Below are 13,820 nucleotides of genomic sequence, written 5' to 3' on the forward strand. Positions count from 1 at the left end.
ACCAGGTGTGAGACCCTGTTGATGGGGCTGGGCTCTAGGGATTAGCTGGCATCGCTGCTGCTGCACCAGCCTCCCTGTGGGCTTTCCTGCCTGGGCCGCATCTGGTAGAGTTCCCCAAACTTCTGGTCTGGGGTGGGAGGTGGCTTGGGGGTTCATAGCCACCGTGGCAACCACGAAGGGAGGGCTGGGACACTGCTGGACTGAATCCTGCCACGCATCCTGCCTTTGGCTGGGCAGCTGGCGAGAGGTACCAGGAATCCTGGGATGAGCTGCTTCCCCAAAGAAAGACTTTCAGGGTGTCTCTCCATCTTGGGGAAAAGGTGTTGAATTATTTTTGGCATCTGGTGGCACTGATTTGAATAAAGACTGCTTTCGCATCTGGAATACATCCTGGCTGCCCAGATCAACCAAGCAGCAGCAAGATTTTTCTGTTCGGTTATGTAAACGGACGCCTTGCTTCCTGCGTATTCTTACAACTGCCTGCCCACCCCCATCACAGAGTTTCAAGCATTCAGCTTAGAATATTTGTCTCATGCTCGCCTGCCCTGCAAAGGGCATTTTGGAGGTTGTAATAAACAAAGATCCTGGCTGGATTTGCATCATACCTTTTAACTGGGTTAGCTACAGACCTGTCAGATGCATTTGCACCACACGCTAAGCTGGGTGAATTTAACCCTGGCTAGCTCTGGGGGCTAAGCTGTTTGGTCCGTCAGTCAGTCTGGGGCTGACTGAGAATTAGTGCCAGGGAGCCCGGAGATCCCACCGCTTACCTCTGGGCTGGAGCTGTATTGCCCCTCCGGGAGCCCAGGGGGCTGGGCCTGCTGCCTGTCCTGGCGTGGGGACCCCCACTGGGTGTGCAGCTCCTTGTCTTGCAGGTACCGTGCAATCTCCTGCGGGAGGGCGAAAAGGGAGGAAGGAGTTACCCGTCATTTCCCGGGAAAGGCTGCCATGGGCCAGGAGGGAAAATGGGCATTGGCAGGGCGGGGCAGGGCAGCAGCCGAGGGCCCCCTCGCCTAGGAGGCTGTCAGAAGCCCCACCTTTAAGAAGGTTCAGAGAAACTGGAAGAGGCTCCCAGAGAACCTGAAGGAGTTGGGGACCCTCAGTCTTGAGAAAAGTGGGCGGGGGGGCCTCTTCGAAGGGTGGGGAGGCTGTCTTGTCCCGGAGTGGGGGAAGGCATGGAAGCATAATGGGTTTTGGTGACGGGGAGGCAATTCTGACTGGAGGTTAGGAAAAAAGCCTAATACCAAGAGCAGCTGGACCGTGAAACGAGAACTCGAGAGAGGGATGGGCGAGTTCGGGCAGAGGCGTAAATCAAATCAGGTCAACTTAATCCCCGGAACCTGGACTTCGAAGGGCCACCGAGCTCCCCCAGAGCAGAGACTCACAGACAGCATCCCAGATGGCTCCCTTTGCAGAATAGGACTATGTGGCCACACTGAAAGTCTTTTTTCTTAACATCCCAAAACCTTGGGATGGGCAGGACCAGGGGTCTCCGCAGAGACAGTCACTGCCTTCAAAGCAGCAGGCGCAACTGGGCAATCGGGGCCCCGCTCCCTTTTAACCTGGGTTGTGCGCTCTGCATCCGTGCAAGAAGAGACAGGGCTTCACTTGCCTGCTTGCAGCTATGGTTTAGAAGTCAGTGACTGCTTATTTATTTGACTGGTGTCCTTCATTTGTTACAACTCAAGGCAGCGTGCATAATGCTTCGGCCGCCTATTTTCCCCACAACCACCACAACAACCCTGGGAGGTGGGCTGGGCCGAGAGGGAGGGACCGGCCCAAGGCCACCCAGCTGGCTTCCATGCCTAAGGGAGGACTAGAACTCACAGTCACCCAGGACCTTTGCCCAGCTGGCTGTTGCTGGGTCCCCTCTGCCAGGAGCACTTAAGATGAGTGGAGCCTTGCTGGCCCGCTGCTTCTCGTCTCAGCCCTGAAGCCACAGGTGGGGTTGTAGAGCTGCCCACAGACAGGACTCTGTGCCCGGGGGCACTGGACGTTCACGAGCGTATAAAGTCAACACTAGGCATCCTAAAACTTTAGAAGCAGTTCAGAAGGCCATGTTAAATCTCCAAGTCTGAACTCCAGACTTTCCTGAACCCGCGAGAGGACTGAGGGGCGCTCACGATTCTCCTGGAGCAGAAAGCCTGTTCCTGCAGGCTTGCAAGGGATCTCTGGGAGATGCTGCCAAGCAGCCGTGTCTGCCCCCCACTTGCCTCAGATGCCAGAGAATGCTGCAAAGGGGGCAAAGCGAGTCCCTGGCTCTGGGGTGCCCAGCAGGGGTCTCCCCCCAGCGGTTTGCTGCCTGCTGCTCACCTCATCCTGGGCCACCTGGGCGGCTCGGTAGTCATTGTCCTGCTCCCGGTTCCTCCTGGCTCTCTGCACAAGAGGGCAGAAATAAAGGGTTGGACCAACGCCCAGCGAAACGCCCCCCTCCCCAGCACGTGAGCCTTGGTGTGGCACAAATGAACACGGGGCTACCACAATATTTGCCTACAAAGAAGATGACCCTGACTTTAAGATGATTCCACCCAAAAAGAAGAGTGGACCAAAAAAAAAAAAAAGATACGGAGATAAGATTCCTGCACTGCACTCTGTGGGAAACCCTCCTCCTTGGGCCCCTGACACACAGCTCTTTCCTTCTTCCACAGGCTGAATCTCTAATGGGCAAGAACGCTTCCCCTGCTTGCCCTGGCACCGCTTTCTGAGGGGGCGGGGGGCACGCACAATGCGAGTCTGCTCCTGCTCTTCTTCCTCTTGCAGCTTCCGGGCCAGTTCCTCATCTTCCTGGAACTGCTGCTGGGTCTGGAGCTCCAGTCTAGCCATCTCCCAGTGCAGAGGTTCCGTGGCACCATCTGAACACAGACCCAAAAGTGTCCACAACGATGAGCAAAGAGAATTCAGCTTCAAGTATGTAGTTAAATAAACCACGTGATTTGCAAGGCATCTCTCCCCCCTCTTTGTCTAGGTTGGTAACAGAAAACCAGTTGGCCCCATGGCTTGGTGTGCGGACCAGCGTGTGTGGACCACGTCACCATTACTGGATCCACACATTCTGAATGACTGCATGTGCGCAGATGTTCTCTTCTGAACTCTTCTAACCTCAGGAATTGGTATGAAAACAATTCGGGTGGCCAGACCAAGCTTCCCCAGCCTCTCTGTTATTTAAGGGGCAGGAGTGGGGGATTCCAAAGTAAGGCCACACATGTGGTGGAGGACAAGTCTTTGCCTCTGGAGCAAATTTTGAGAACCAGGGGGAATCATGGAGAGCAGCCTCCTCTTGTCTGCTGTCCTTCTAAGGAAATGACCCAGGGTCGTCCATCTACCCTTCCAGGCCATGGAAGAGGACCAGAAAGGGAAAAAAGACTTCAAGTCAAAGACTGGCTACATAAATAGCACCAACACCAGATATTTGGTTCCGGGATCCTGGCCTGAGCTATCTAGATGATGGACAGTTGGCATGAGATGGGTTCTGCTGCCCAAGGACTGGTAAATATGAGTTTCACCAATGCATAGCATGCCAGGCTAGGAGGGTCTTAACCTGAATCTGGGGGTGGGGAGGAGGAAGCTAAAAGTCCAAAGTCTGGACTTCAGATAAAGGAAAGTGGGAGAGTTGCTGAAACGGGGCCTGTTAACCATTCAGAGAAAAAAGAGAAAAAATCATTGGCTGATAAAGTTCACAGCCACCTTTGTTTCTGCAGAGCGTGGGAAATGAACAGGATGAGTTTGAGATCTTTGTGCAGAAGATCATATTTGATGGGTGGCTCGCATGCCTGGGGTAGAGCAAAAGTAGGCGGCCATTTCTTCCAAAGGAAAAGAAGCAACAGAAAGGAAAGAGGAGTCATCCTTGTATGATAAAAACATCCCGTTCCGCCTCAGAAATACAAATGAATGAACTTGGCAACGCTGAGGGAGCATCTGGGTTAAAATTAATGGAGGAACCAATAAAGGCAATGCAGCTGTTGGGGTCAACTCTCAACCAGGAAGATGTGGATGCTGCCTTCCAAAAGCAGATGACAATCTTTCCAAGAAGCATGAAGTTGTGATGGGAAACATTAATTACCCAAGTTCTCTTGGGAAACAAACTCGGCCAAGTGTGGTCCTTCCAGGGAATCCCTGACTTGCCTCACTGACAGCTTCTCCTTCAGAGAGTGGAGGGTCTAAGAGGACCAGCTCTCCTTGACCTGATACGAACCAACAGGGAAGACGTAGTTCAGGGAGTGGAGACATCAGGAACATTGTGAAAAAGGAACAGTGTAATGCTGGAGGTCCGGATTTGAGGGACATTAAAACATAGTCAAATGTGTCTCTTGAACTTCAGAAAAGCAGATTTTCTGAGTTTTTCTATAAACAAAGCAATGATCAGGAGGATCCATGGCTGGAGAACACAAGATGGATCATACTTCCTAAAAAAGGAGATACTAAAAGCACAGTTGTAAACAGTTCTAATGAAGAACAAAATGTAGAACAAATGTGGTTGCATACAAAGAGGATCCATAAAGGAAATAGAAAGAGGGTAAGGTAACAAAAAGTAGACACAGGTAGAGCTTATTGTCAAAAAGTGAAAGCTCAAAACAACCTTTCTGAGATAAATGAAGGATGCTAAGAATAATAACAAGACTTCTTTAGCCAAGTTGAAAAAAAAAAAATCAATATACCAGTTCAAGAGGTTCTGGAGAAGATGATGGTCACAACTGTATGATCGAAGTCTCAGTTCTTTTTTGTGTGCAATGATTTTTTTTTTAAAAAAGAAGGAAAAAAAGATCTAATGTCCAGTCTGGCCTTGACAGGGTTAGGGTCAATATTTGACCAATATGACTGGGAGGTCAATATTTTTGTTAAAGACTTAAATGAAAACATGGAAGGGATGCGTAATCAAACTTGCAGATGACATAAAATTGGGTAGAATGGCTAGTATCATAACCACAGAAAGAACATTCAAAATTACTGTAGTAGAGAGATAACTTGACGAAAGTAACTTGATTTAGGAAACAAAAATTGAAGTTAATCTTTTTCACTTAGGAAAGAAACATCAAACGGTTTTTCAACTGTACCTATGCGAATAGTAGTAGATTGCAAAGTGAATCACAAATTCAGCAGGCTTGGAATGGAAAATGCAGTTTTAGGCTGCAACAACAGAAGTTTAGACTCAAAATCACAGGAATGAATTACGTTACTTTTCTGCTTGAGTCCCGTGTCCAGTTCCGGGTGGCAGAGTTAGTGAAAGATTCAGAGAAACTGGAATGGCTCCTAGGCCATAACTAAGGGTGGCTACGGCAGCAGAAATGAGGACATATCAAGAGACGCTGGAGGAGCTGGGAATGCTTCGCTCTGAAAAACAGTGACTGATCGCTCTCTTCATATACCTCAAAGGATGTCACATTCTCATTACAGAGTGCAGGCCACAGAATAAAGTTGCAGAAAAGCAGATCCCAACTGAATGTTAGGGGGAAAAAATCTCTGTAAGAGTAGGAGCAGTTTAATGGGGGAGTCAATGATTCTACAACAACAGTTTGCTTTTCCAGCCCCCATAATCTACCAAGGGCCAGGACACAGGAGAGAATAACTCTTGGGACACAAAAACTGACATGGGTCAAGATTAAGAGAAACCATTATTTTTCCATGGAGATGCTAAGAATGAACACTCATCAAGGAGCCCAAAGCTTCCTCGACTCCAATTTCTACTCCCCTGACTTTGGGGGCCCTGATAAGACCAGCAATTGATCTGATGCCCAAGAGGATCACATTTACAGTGGGGCAAAGAAGTATTTAGTCAGCCACCAATTGTGCAAGTTCTCCCACTTAAAAAGATGAGAGAGGCCTGTAATTTTCATCATAGGTATACCTCAACTATGAGAGACAAAATGGGGAAAAAAATCCAGAAAATCACATTGTCTGATTTTTAAATAATTTATTTGCAAATCATGGTGGAAAATAAGTATTTGGTCAATATCAAAAGTTCATCTCAATACTTTGTTATATATCCTTTGTTGGCAATGACAGAGGTCAAACGTTTTCTGTAAGTCTTCACAAGGTTTTCACACACTGTTGCTGGTATTTTGGCCCATTCCTCCATGCAGATCTCCTCTAGAGCAGTGATGTTTTGGGGCTGTCGCTGGGCAACACGGACTTTCAACTCCCTCCAAAGGTTTTCCATGGGGTTGAGATCTGGAGACTGGCAAGGCCACTCCAGGACCTTGAAATGCTTCTTACGAAGCCACTCCTTCGTTGCCCGGGTGGTGTTTTTGGGATCATTGTCATGCTGAAAGACCCAGCCACGTTTCATCTTCAATGCCCTTGCTGATGGAAGGAGGTGTTCACTCAAAATCTCACGATACATGGCCCCATTCATTCTTTCCTTTACACGGATCAGTCGTCCTGGTCCCTTTGCAGAAAAACAGCCCCAAAGCATGATGTTTCCACCCCCATGCTTCACAGTACGTATGGTGTTCTTTGGATGCAACTCAGCATTCTCTCTCCTCCAAACACGACGAGTTGAGTTTAGACCAAAACATTCTACTTTGGTTTCATCTGACCATATGACATTCTCCCAATCCTCTTCTGGATCATCCAAATGCTCTCTAGCAAACAAACTTCAGACGGGCCCGGACATGTACTGGCTTAAGCAGGGGGACACGTCTCGCACTGCAGGATTTCAGTCCCTGGCGGCATAGTGTGTTACTGATGGTAGCCTTTGTTACTTTGGTCCCAGCTCTCTGCAGGTCATTCACTAGGTCCCCCCATGTGGTTCTGGGATTTTTGCTCACCGTTCTTGTGATCATTTTGACCCCACGGGGTGAGATCTTGCATGGAACCCCAGATCAAGGGAGATTATCAGTGGTCTTGTATGTCTTCCATTTTCTAATTATTGCTCCCACAGTTGATTTCTTCACACCAAGCTGCTTGCCTATTGCAGATTCAGTCTTCCCAGCCTGGTGCAGGTCTACAATTTTGTTTCTGGTGTCCTTCGACAGCTCTTTGCTCTTGGCCATAGTGGAGTTTGGAGTGTGACTGTTTGAGGTTATGGACAGGTGTCTTTTATACTGATAACAAGGTCAAACAGGTGCCATTACTACAGGTAACGAGTGGAGGACAGAGGAGCCTCTTAAAGAAGTAGTTACAGGTCTGTGAGAGCCAGACATCTTGCTTGTTTGTAGGTGACCAAATACTTATTTTCCACCATGATTTGCAAATAAATTCTTTAAAAATCAGACAATGTGATTTTCTGGATTTTTTCCCCCATTTTGTCTCTCATAGTTGAGGTATACCTATGATGAAAATTACAGGCCTCTCTCATCTTTTTAAGTGGGACAACTTGCACAATTGGTGGCTGACTAAATACTTTTTTGCCCCACTGTAGTTGATGCCTCCAAGACGCCATTATAGCCCTGGGATTCGGTCTCACTTTGTCAGGGTGAGCCAATGTACATGTTCTCCACAGGGCTGGGGGAAGATTCTCTGCAGGCAAAACTAGGTGCTTCTATTTCATGCCAAGCTGAAGATTGTGAAGTGCCTTCCATCTACGATGGCCAATGGACCTTGCTCTGCTGCTCATCTGGGGGCTGTCTCCCTCTTGGATTATTCTGCCTCTGTGTGCAATTGTGCGTGAACTGAAAGCAGAAAGGGTCCAAGAGACTGCATGCAAAAGAATGCTTAGAACAGGTAGAGTTTAGAACAGGGTCTGCTCTTGTTCCAGCACCCTAAATCAAGAATCTTCATCCTGGGAATTCTGAACTTTTACAGAAGGTCATAAAAAATGTTTCAAATCAGGAATCTCTGATCCTTTGGATCACTGGGCACAACTGGATTTTTTGTCATGGTGGCTCTCACAAAATGGTTTTCAGGGGTGGATTGTCGATTTATGAAATAGCTACCAGGTTGTGGCAGTCAAGCTGATGGTTCTTTGGTTGTCTTCCAAACCAAGACCTGATTTCAGGAGCCTGGAGGATGTCAAGGGAGATATTTTGTACCAGGGGAACCATCATGGGGACCTCAGCTCTAGACAGGGATCCTATTGTACCAGTCCAAAGCCATTTCACAACCAATCATTTTCTCTCTTCAGAGATTTGTTCAGTAATGATGACAATGAAATGAGTGATGGGAGAAGTGTTGGTCAAATCTCTGCAGGAAAACTAGCAAGTGGGAGCTAAATGGGTTCTCATGGAGAGGTAGAATCTCACAGAATGCTGAGGACAAGCTGGAGAAGAACGTCCCTATGTAACTTTGATGCCCTCACCTTCCAGGGTAGGGGGAAGTCAATGGGCTGGGAATGGCTGCTGCTGCAACATGATGCTGCTGCAAACAGGATGATCTCAGAAGGGCTTCTTACCAGGTCAGACAAGGAATAGGTTAAGATTGTGCTGATCTCAGCTTTATGAAGCCCTCAAAGCAAAGACCAAGAACGTGTCCCAAACTCTCCACCAGACTTCCAGATGTGTTACGTCCCACACATGAAGATGGTGGGAGTGCTGTCCGACACAACTGAAGGACGCCCCCTTCCCCCAGGGGACACTGTCCTGCACTTAAAGTATGACTGGCTTTTAAAGTAGAGTGTCCTCTCTGGACCTAGGCTGTCCTTACCTCTTGTCCCATGTGAAGGCCTGGGCCTCTGCCTTTGCTGACGACTCTCATCCTTTTCCAAGTTCTGAAACCGCTTGACTCTCTCCTGGGCAGGAGAGAAAAATCTCCTGAAAAAGTATCCTCGTTACTAGAGCAGCCTTGCTTGCTTGGATCTCTCTTCCTTCTGCTAGTCCTCCCATGTGAAAACCCAAGGAACAGGCCACCTCTGAGCTTCTGCCCATCTTTTTGCTTGCATTCTCCTTAGCCTTGCTCAACAGCCTTTATAAAACAATGAACGGACCAGTTAGATGTGATTTAAGAAAGGGCTACACAAGTTGTCTTGACTCATGAGCTGGAGATCACTCTCAAAGAAGTGAGTGGGCGAAAACCAAATTTGATACTGAATTAAAATACAAAATCAGTTAAACTTAATATAATGCTTCCAGTATCATTCATAATTTCTCAGTGCTTTCACGTTAAAATTGGAGGGGCGTTGGAGGCTGAGGATGTCTGCGCAAAGAAGATTGCCAAGGAAGCTCAGTGGCATGCTATATAGTTCCAAATTGTTGATTGTATTTGATTGACTTTTAAATTTAAATGCTTTAAATCATGGGGCGAAAGGTGGTAAACAATTTTTGCAAAGTAATAAAAACAAATTTTAGTCATGCTAAAAGCTATACATTGATACTTAATATGTTAATGAATATATAAAATTAATATTGTGCCCAAGCTGCGGTTGACCAAAGCTTTTAAGACTTCGTGGTGTGCGATACAAGACAGACTGAATAATACGCAGTTTCCCTAAAACTGAACTTAATGTGCCAAAGCAGCTACATGATTTTGTTAAAACATAACCTTTTTGTGATCAAGTGAACCCTTCAAAGATTAAAAAGTACAAGTTAGAAAGTAAAAAAGCTCTCCTTTCATAAACCCCATTTCTTTCAGATACCTAATTCTAACCAGAAAGCAGAAACAACGGAAGAATCTCCAAGTCGTTTAGGAACCAACGTTCAGCCACAATGTGTTTGATTAGAGGAAGACACGCTGCCACCAATTTTTATCTGAGAACGAGCCACATTGCCACCAATTTTCAGTCGCAAATGAAGAAAAGGAATCTGAACAAAAGCACTGGAAGGGTGTAAACAAGTAAAATGTCTGTGATTCGAAGGGGCAGAGCACGCAAGCAAAGGGAGATGGATGTATGGGTTGGCTTTACCACTTGGGGGCAGCAGGACCAAAAGGAGGTCTTCTCTGACTGCCTTGGTGAGAGCATCACGGCAACTAAGGCCAAATATGCCAAAATAAAGAAAAAGGGATAAAAGAAATTTAAAAAATGGATAAACATAGAATTAAACCTTGGCAACACAGAATAACAATGACAGAGACCCTTTCCATTAAACTGACAGAGAGCCAGTTCATAAACAGAGGGTGAACACGTATGGCAAATCTGGGTGACCCTATTTTTCCACTGTAAAAAAGGAACTTTTTTGTTGTTTTGTTACATCATGCTCAATAAAATTATTTATTATTTATTTGTTTAATTTCTATAGCTGCCCATCTCAACAAGTGATTCTGGGCAGCATACAGCACAATCAGATCCACACAAATCCATTGTCTCTCATGTAATGATAAATTCCAGATTTTTAGTAAATAATTCACAATAGCATTCACCTCTTTAAACCCTATTACTCTTCCCAAAGCCACACTAAGCAATTTATTAAACCCAAATGGGCCAATGGGGGGCAGGCACATATTGTACGCATCCCCTCTAGCATTTCATACTTCCAGCATAATGAATTTGGCAGCCAATTCTTTTAAAGCATTTTCTCATGTCCAATAAAGGTGAATAAATGTTGAATTCATCTCAAGATCTTAAGCAATATACTTAATATTCCCTAAAGCCCTTAACTGATTTGTTCATATGACTTATTCCAAAGTTCTTGCAAATAATGAACACTCACCTTAATAATAATCCTGAATTGTCTTTCAAAAAATACTGCAGATTTGGACTTATCCAGAACACATTTCAGTGCTGATAGTGATTAGATGCTAATAATGTGTCGGGACCAGATTATGAAATCAAAAGATGTTGTAATGGAATATATTCCCATTCACACAATCCAAATTCCTCAAATAAATTCACAGAACCATCATTTAATTCTAGGGTTGGAAATGACTTTGAAGGTCTTCTAGTCCAACCTGCTAGCCAAGGCGGGAATCCTCAGACCACCCAAGACAAATGGCTGCCCAACCTTCGCTAGGGTTTCTGCAGAGATGGAGCTCCCTTAATTCCAGGAGGGAGGCTGTTCCCCTGCTTCAGAGCTCTCATGGCCAGGAAATTCCTCCTGATGTTGAGTGTGGACCTATCTCCCTTGGCAAAGCTTCCACTCATTGATTCTTCTTCTGCCCTCGGGTGCTATGGAGAATATGTCCACACCCTCTTTCCTCTGACAGACCTTCAAGTATTGGAAGGCTATCATGCCTCCCCTTAGCCCTTTCTTTAGGCTAAACATACCTAGCTCATTTTACTGTCCTCCAAGTTCCTCACCGTATTTTCTTTTCTGCACTCTTTCCGGTTCCTCAGTGCCCTTCTTGGATTGTGGCAACCAGAACTGGAACACAAGATTCCAGGTGTGGTCTGACCTGTGATCTTAACTCTATTCCTCTCCTGATAGAGTCCAAGATTGCACTGCCTCTTTTGGCAGATGCAGCACACTGATGGCTCACGCTTAACCTGTGGCCTACCAGGACACCCAGATTCTTCTCACAAGTACTAATTCCAAGCCTATTTTGCACCCGCGCATCTGGTTTTCCCTCCCTATGTGAAGAGCTTTGTATTTCCCACCACTGAACTGCAAATTGTTGGATAGGACCTGACATTCAAGTCTGTCAAGATCCTTTTGAATCCTGAGGCTATCTCCTGAGGTGTTAGTAATCCCCCCTCCTAGTTTTGTGTTGCCTGCAAATCTGATGAGCATCTCTTCTATCTCCTCATCTAAATAATTTATGAAAATGTTGAAGAGCACTGGGTCCAAGACAGAACCTCAGAACCTCCCTCCATGCAGATATAAATCTATTAAAAGCCACACATTGGTCCAGTTGTTCAACCAACTTCAGCTTCCTCTGGACGTTGTTCAATTTTATCAGGAAGGAGGCTCTGGTCAATTTTATCAAATGCCTTGCACACAACATCCAAAGCATTCTGTTGGTCTACTAATCTAACCACTTTGTTTAAAAAACAAAGTGTTAAGATTTGTCTGGCAAGGCCTGTTTTTAACAAATGCTGTTGGCTTCTAGTATCCACCTTGTTTCTTTTTAAGCCCTTGTAAATCCACTGCTCGATAATCTTTTCTTAGATTTTCCCTGATGTTGATGGATCCTGGGTCTACCTTTCCCCCTTTTTAAAGACTGGAGACATTAGCTCTTCTCCCATCTTCTTGCACTTCCCCTGCACTCCAGGACAGGTGTGGTCCTCCTTTCTATATCATGTGACCCCACCCTCCCGTTTTGTTGGGTCTGTTTCTTTAGAACAAACTGCATTTTACCAGTACTATATTCAGTTCCATCCCACTATGTTTCAGTCATACAGACAATGTCCTCTTTGCCTTGACGCACATAAAAAAACAGGTAGGGCTTCACCTGCACCACTGTGGCTGCCATCTTACTTTTTCCCATACTCCCGAGGACACCTCTGAACCATGGCTAGAGGGGCAGGAAAAGCAGCTGGTTGAAAAGTTGGGCACACAATCCCATTTACCTTTACAGCTCTGGGTAGGATTTTCCGTATAGGAGGAATGACAGCTTGGGGGCCACACACCTTTTCCCATTGCAAATCCTCCGATTTTTCTCTCAGAGATGCAGGGAGGGGATTGCTAGTAATTTATCAGAGCTATGAAGCAAAGTGAGTGTTTCTCCTGCCTAGGAGGAGGTTGCTAAAAATAAGGTGCCCCTGATTCAATCAACTTGGAACAATGCCTTCTGTATGGTTTCTTCACTCCCCCCCCCCCAGATTGTTCCCAGGTCCAGCTGGGCCTCCACTCAAGCAGGACTCAGAATCTGCTTCGGACCCTGGCAGAACATCCAACGATAAAGCAGAGCCTCTGCTTGTGAGGAGATGCTCAGCCTCCGAGGGGCCCCTGGGAGTGGAGGATGAATGCCACCAATTGTTCCTGGCGTATTCTCTGTCAAATGCTCAGGGTTTGTGAGCCAGAACTGCTCCCAAGGGGGCAACTGTACGCATTAGTAAACCGTGCCCACCACCCTTGTTACGACTGACCAAGTCTTGGGGGGGGGGGGAGCAAGATTTACATGAAGTCATGTTATTCTTGCATTTCAGCCTTAATGTTCCAGAACCTGATTCAATATGCCTGATCGGCAAACTAGTATTTGGATCAGCCCAAAAGGAGCAGCGGGGAGAACGTCAGCGGCCGACTCCCACCCTCCTCTTATACATGTGGTTTGTGATGAGCAATGGGATTTCTAGATACCCTGGGTGATTTTGCGCTCGAGAAAGCTAATTCGAAGACAACACATTAGCTTCCCTTTCCCTGGATACCGCTGGGCTCCAATGAAGATATGAAAATGAGAATCCATTAATCCCTGTATTTTGTCCCTTCAGAAAATCAGGGTAACAGATTCAGTCACTGAATCTTGCGGCACCCTTGGTTAGCAAAGCACGTGGCCATCAGAACAGAGTCTGCTTGACTGATGCTCCCTATCAGCCAAGCAATGGCGTTTGGGACATGTCCTGCCCTGCCAAGCCGCTGTGGCAGAGAGTCTGCTCCATCCAGTCCTGGCTTACAGGGGCAACTTCTTCTCATGACATCAAGCACCCCAACGCAGCCCACCAAGGCCTTGAGCAGCGAGGGGTACTGTTTCCATAAAGGTTTCCGTTGATGCCTGGAACCACACAATGCTCTTGGCTGTTTTTACAGCAATGGGCAAATCCAGGCCCTCTTCCGATCAAGCTGCAAAGTAGGGGGGAGGCCGGGTGCTTGGACCAGGGCAGGAGGCAGTTGCAAATTTCAGTGGTCATGCCAAGACAGAGGTAAGGACTGTTAAAGTCAGTAAATCTTACTGGCTCCCCCATCCCCTGTAATGCTATGTGGGAAAGATCTCGGGAGACAGGGCCAAGAGATGCTGCAAAGGGAATGGTCAGATAAGAGAGGGCACAGCCCGCAGCTGGACAGTGGGTAGGGCAGGAGGCTCAGGAGGGACCCTCCCTAGTTTCTCGGGGTGTAAAGAATTGTACTTTCAGACTTGCA

The 13,820-nt window shown here is 46.7% G+C and overlaps 1 protein-coding gene across 1 annotated transcript in view; it reads right to left on the minus strand.

Moving 5' to 3' along the window:
* The window catches only part of LOC103055360 (uncharacterized), a 35,780-nt gene that overhangs the window by 7,342 nt on the left and 14,618 nt on the right, over nt 1-13,820 (minus strand). The window contains exons 6-9 of the mRNA XM_088147577.1: nt 8,578-8,662; nt 2,725-2,852; nt 2,314-2,376; nt 771-890 (exon numbers count right to left, since the gene is read on the minus strand). Of these exons, the coding sequence (XP_088003703.1) occupies nt 771-890; nt 2,314-2,376; nt 2,725-2,852; nt 8,578-8,662 (396 nt within the window). The remainder of the gene's footprint in view (nt 1-770; nt 891-2,313; nt 2,377-2,724; nt 2,853-8,577; nt 8,663-13,820) is intronic.

The sequence above is a fragment of the Python bivittatus genome, unplaced genomic scaffold (genome assembly GCF_059951505.1).
Source record: "Python bivittatus isolate LINGU-HERP-01145 unplaced genomic scaffold, Pbiv_v1 ctg000510_np1212, whole genome shotgun sequence".
NCBI classification, from domain to species: Eukaryota; Metazoa; Chordata; class Lepidosauria; order Squamata; family Pythonidae; genus Python; species Python bivittatus.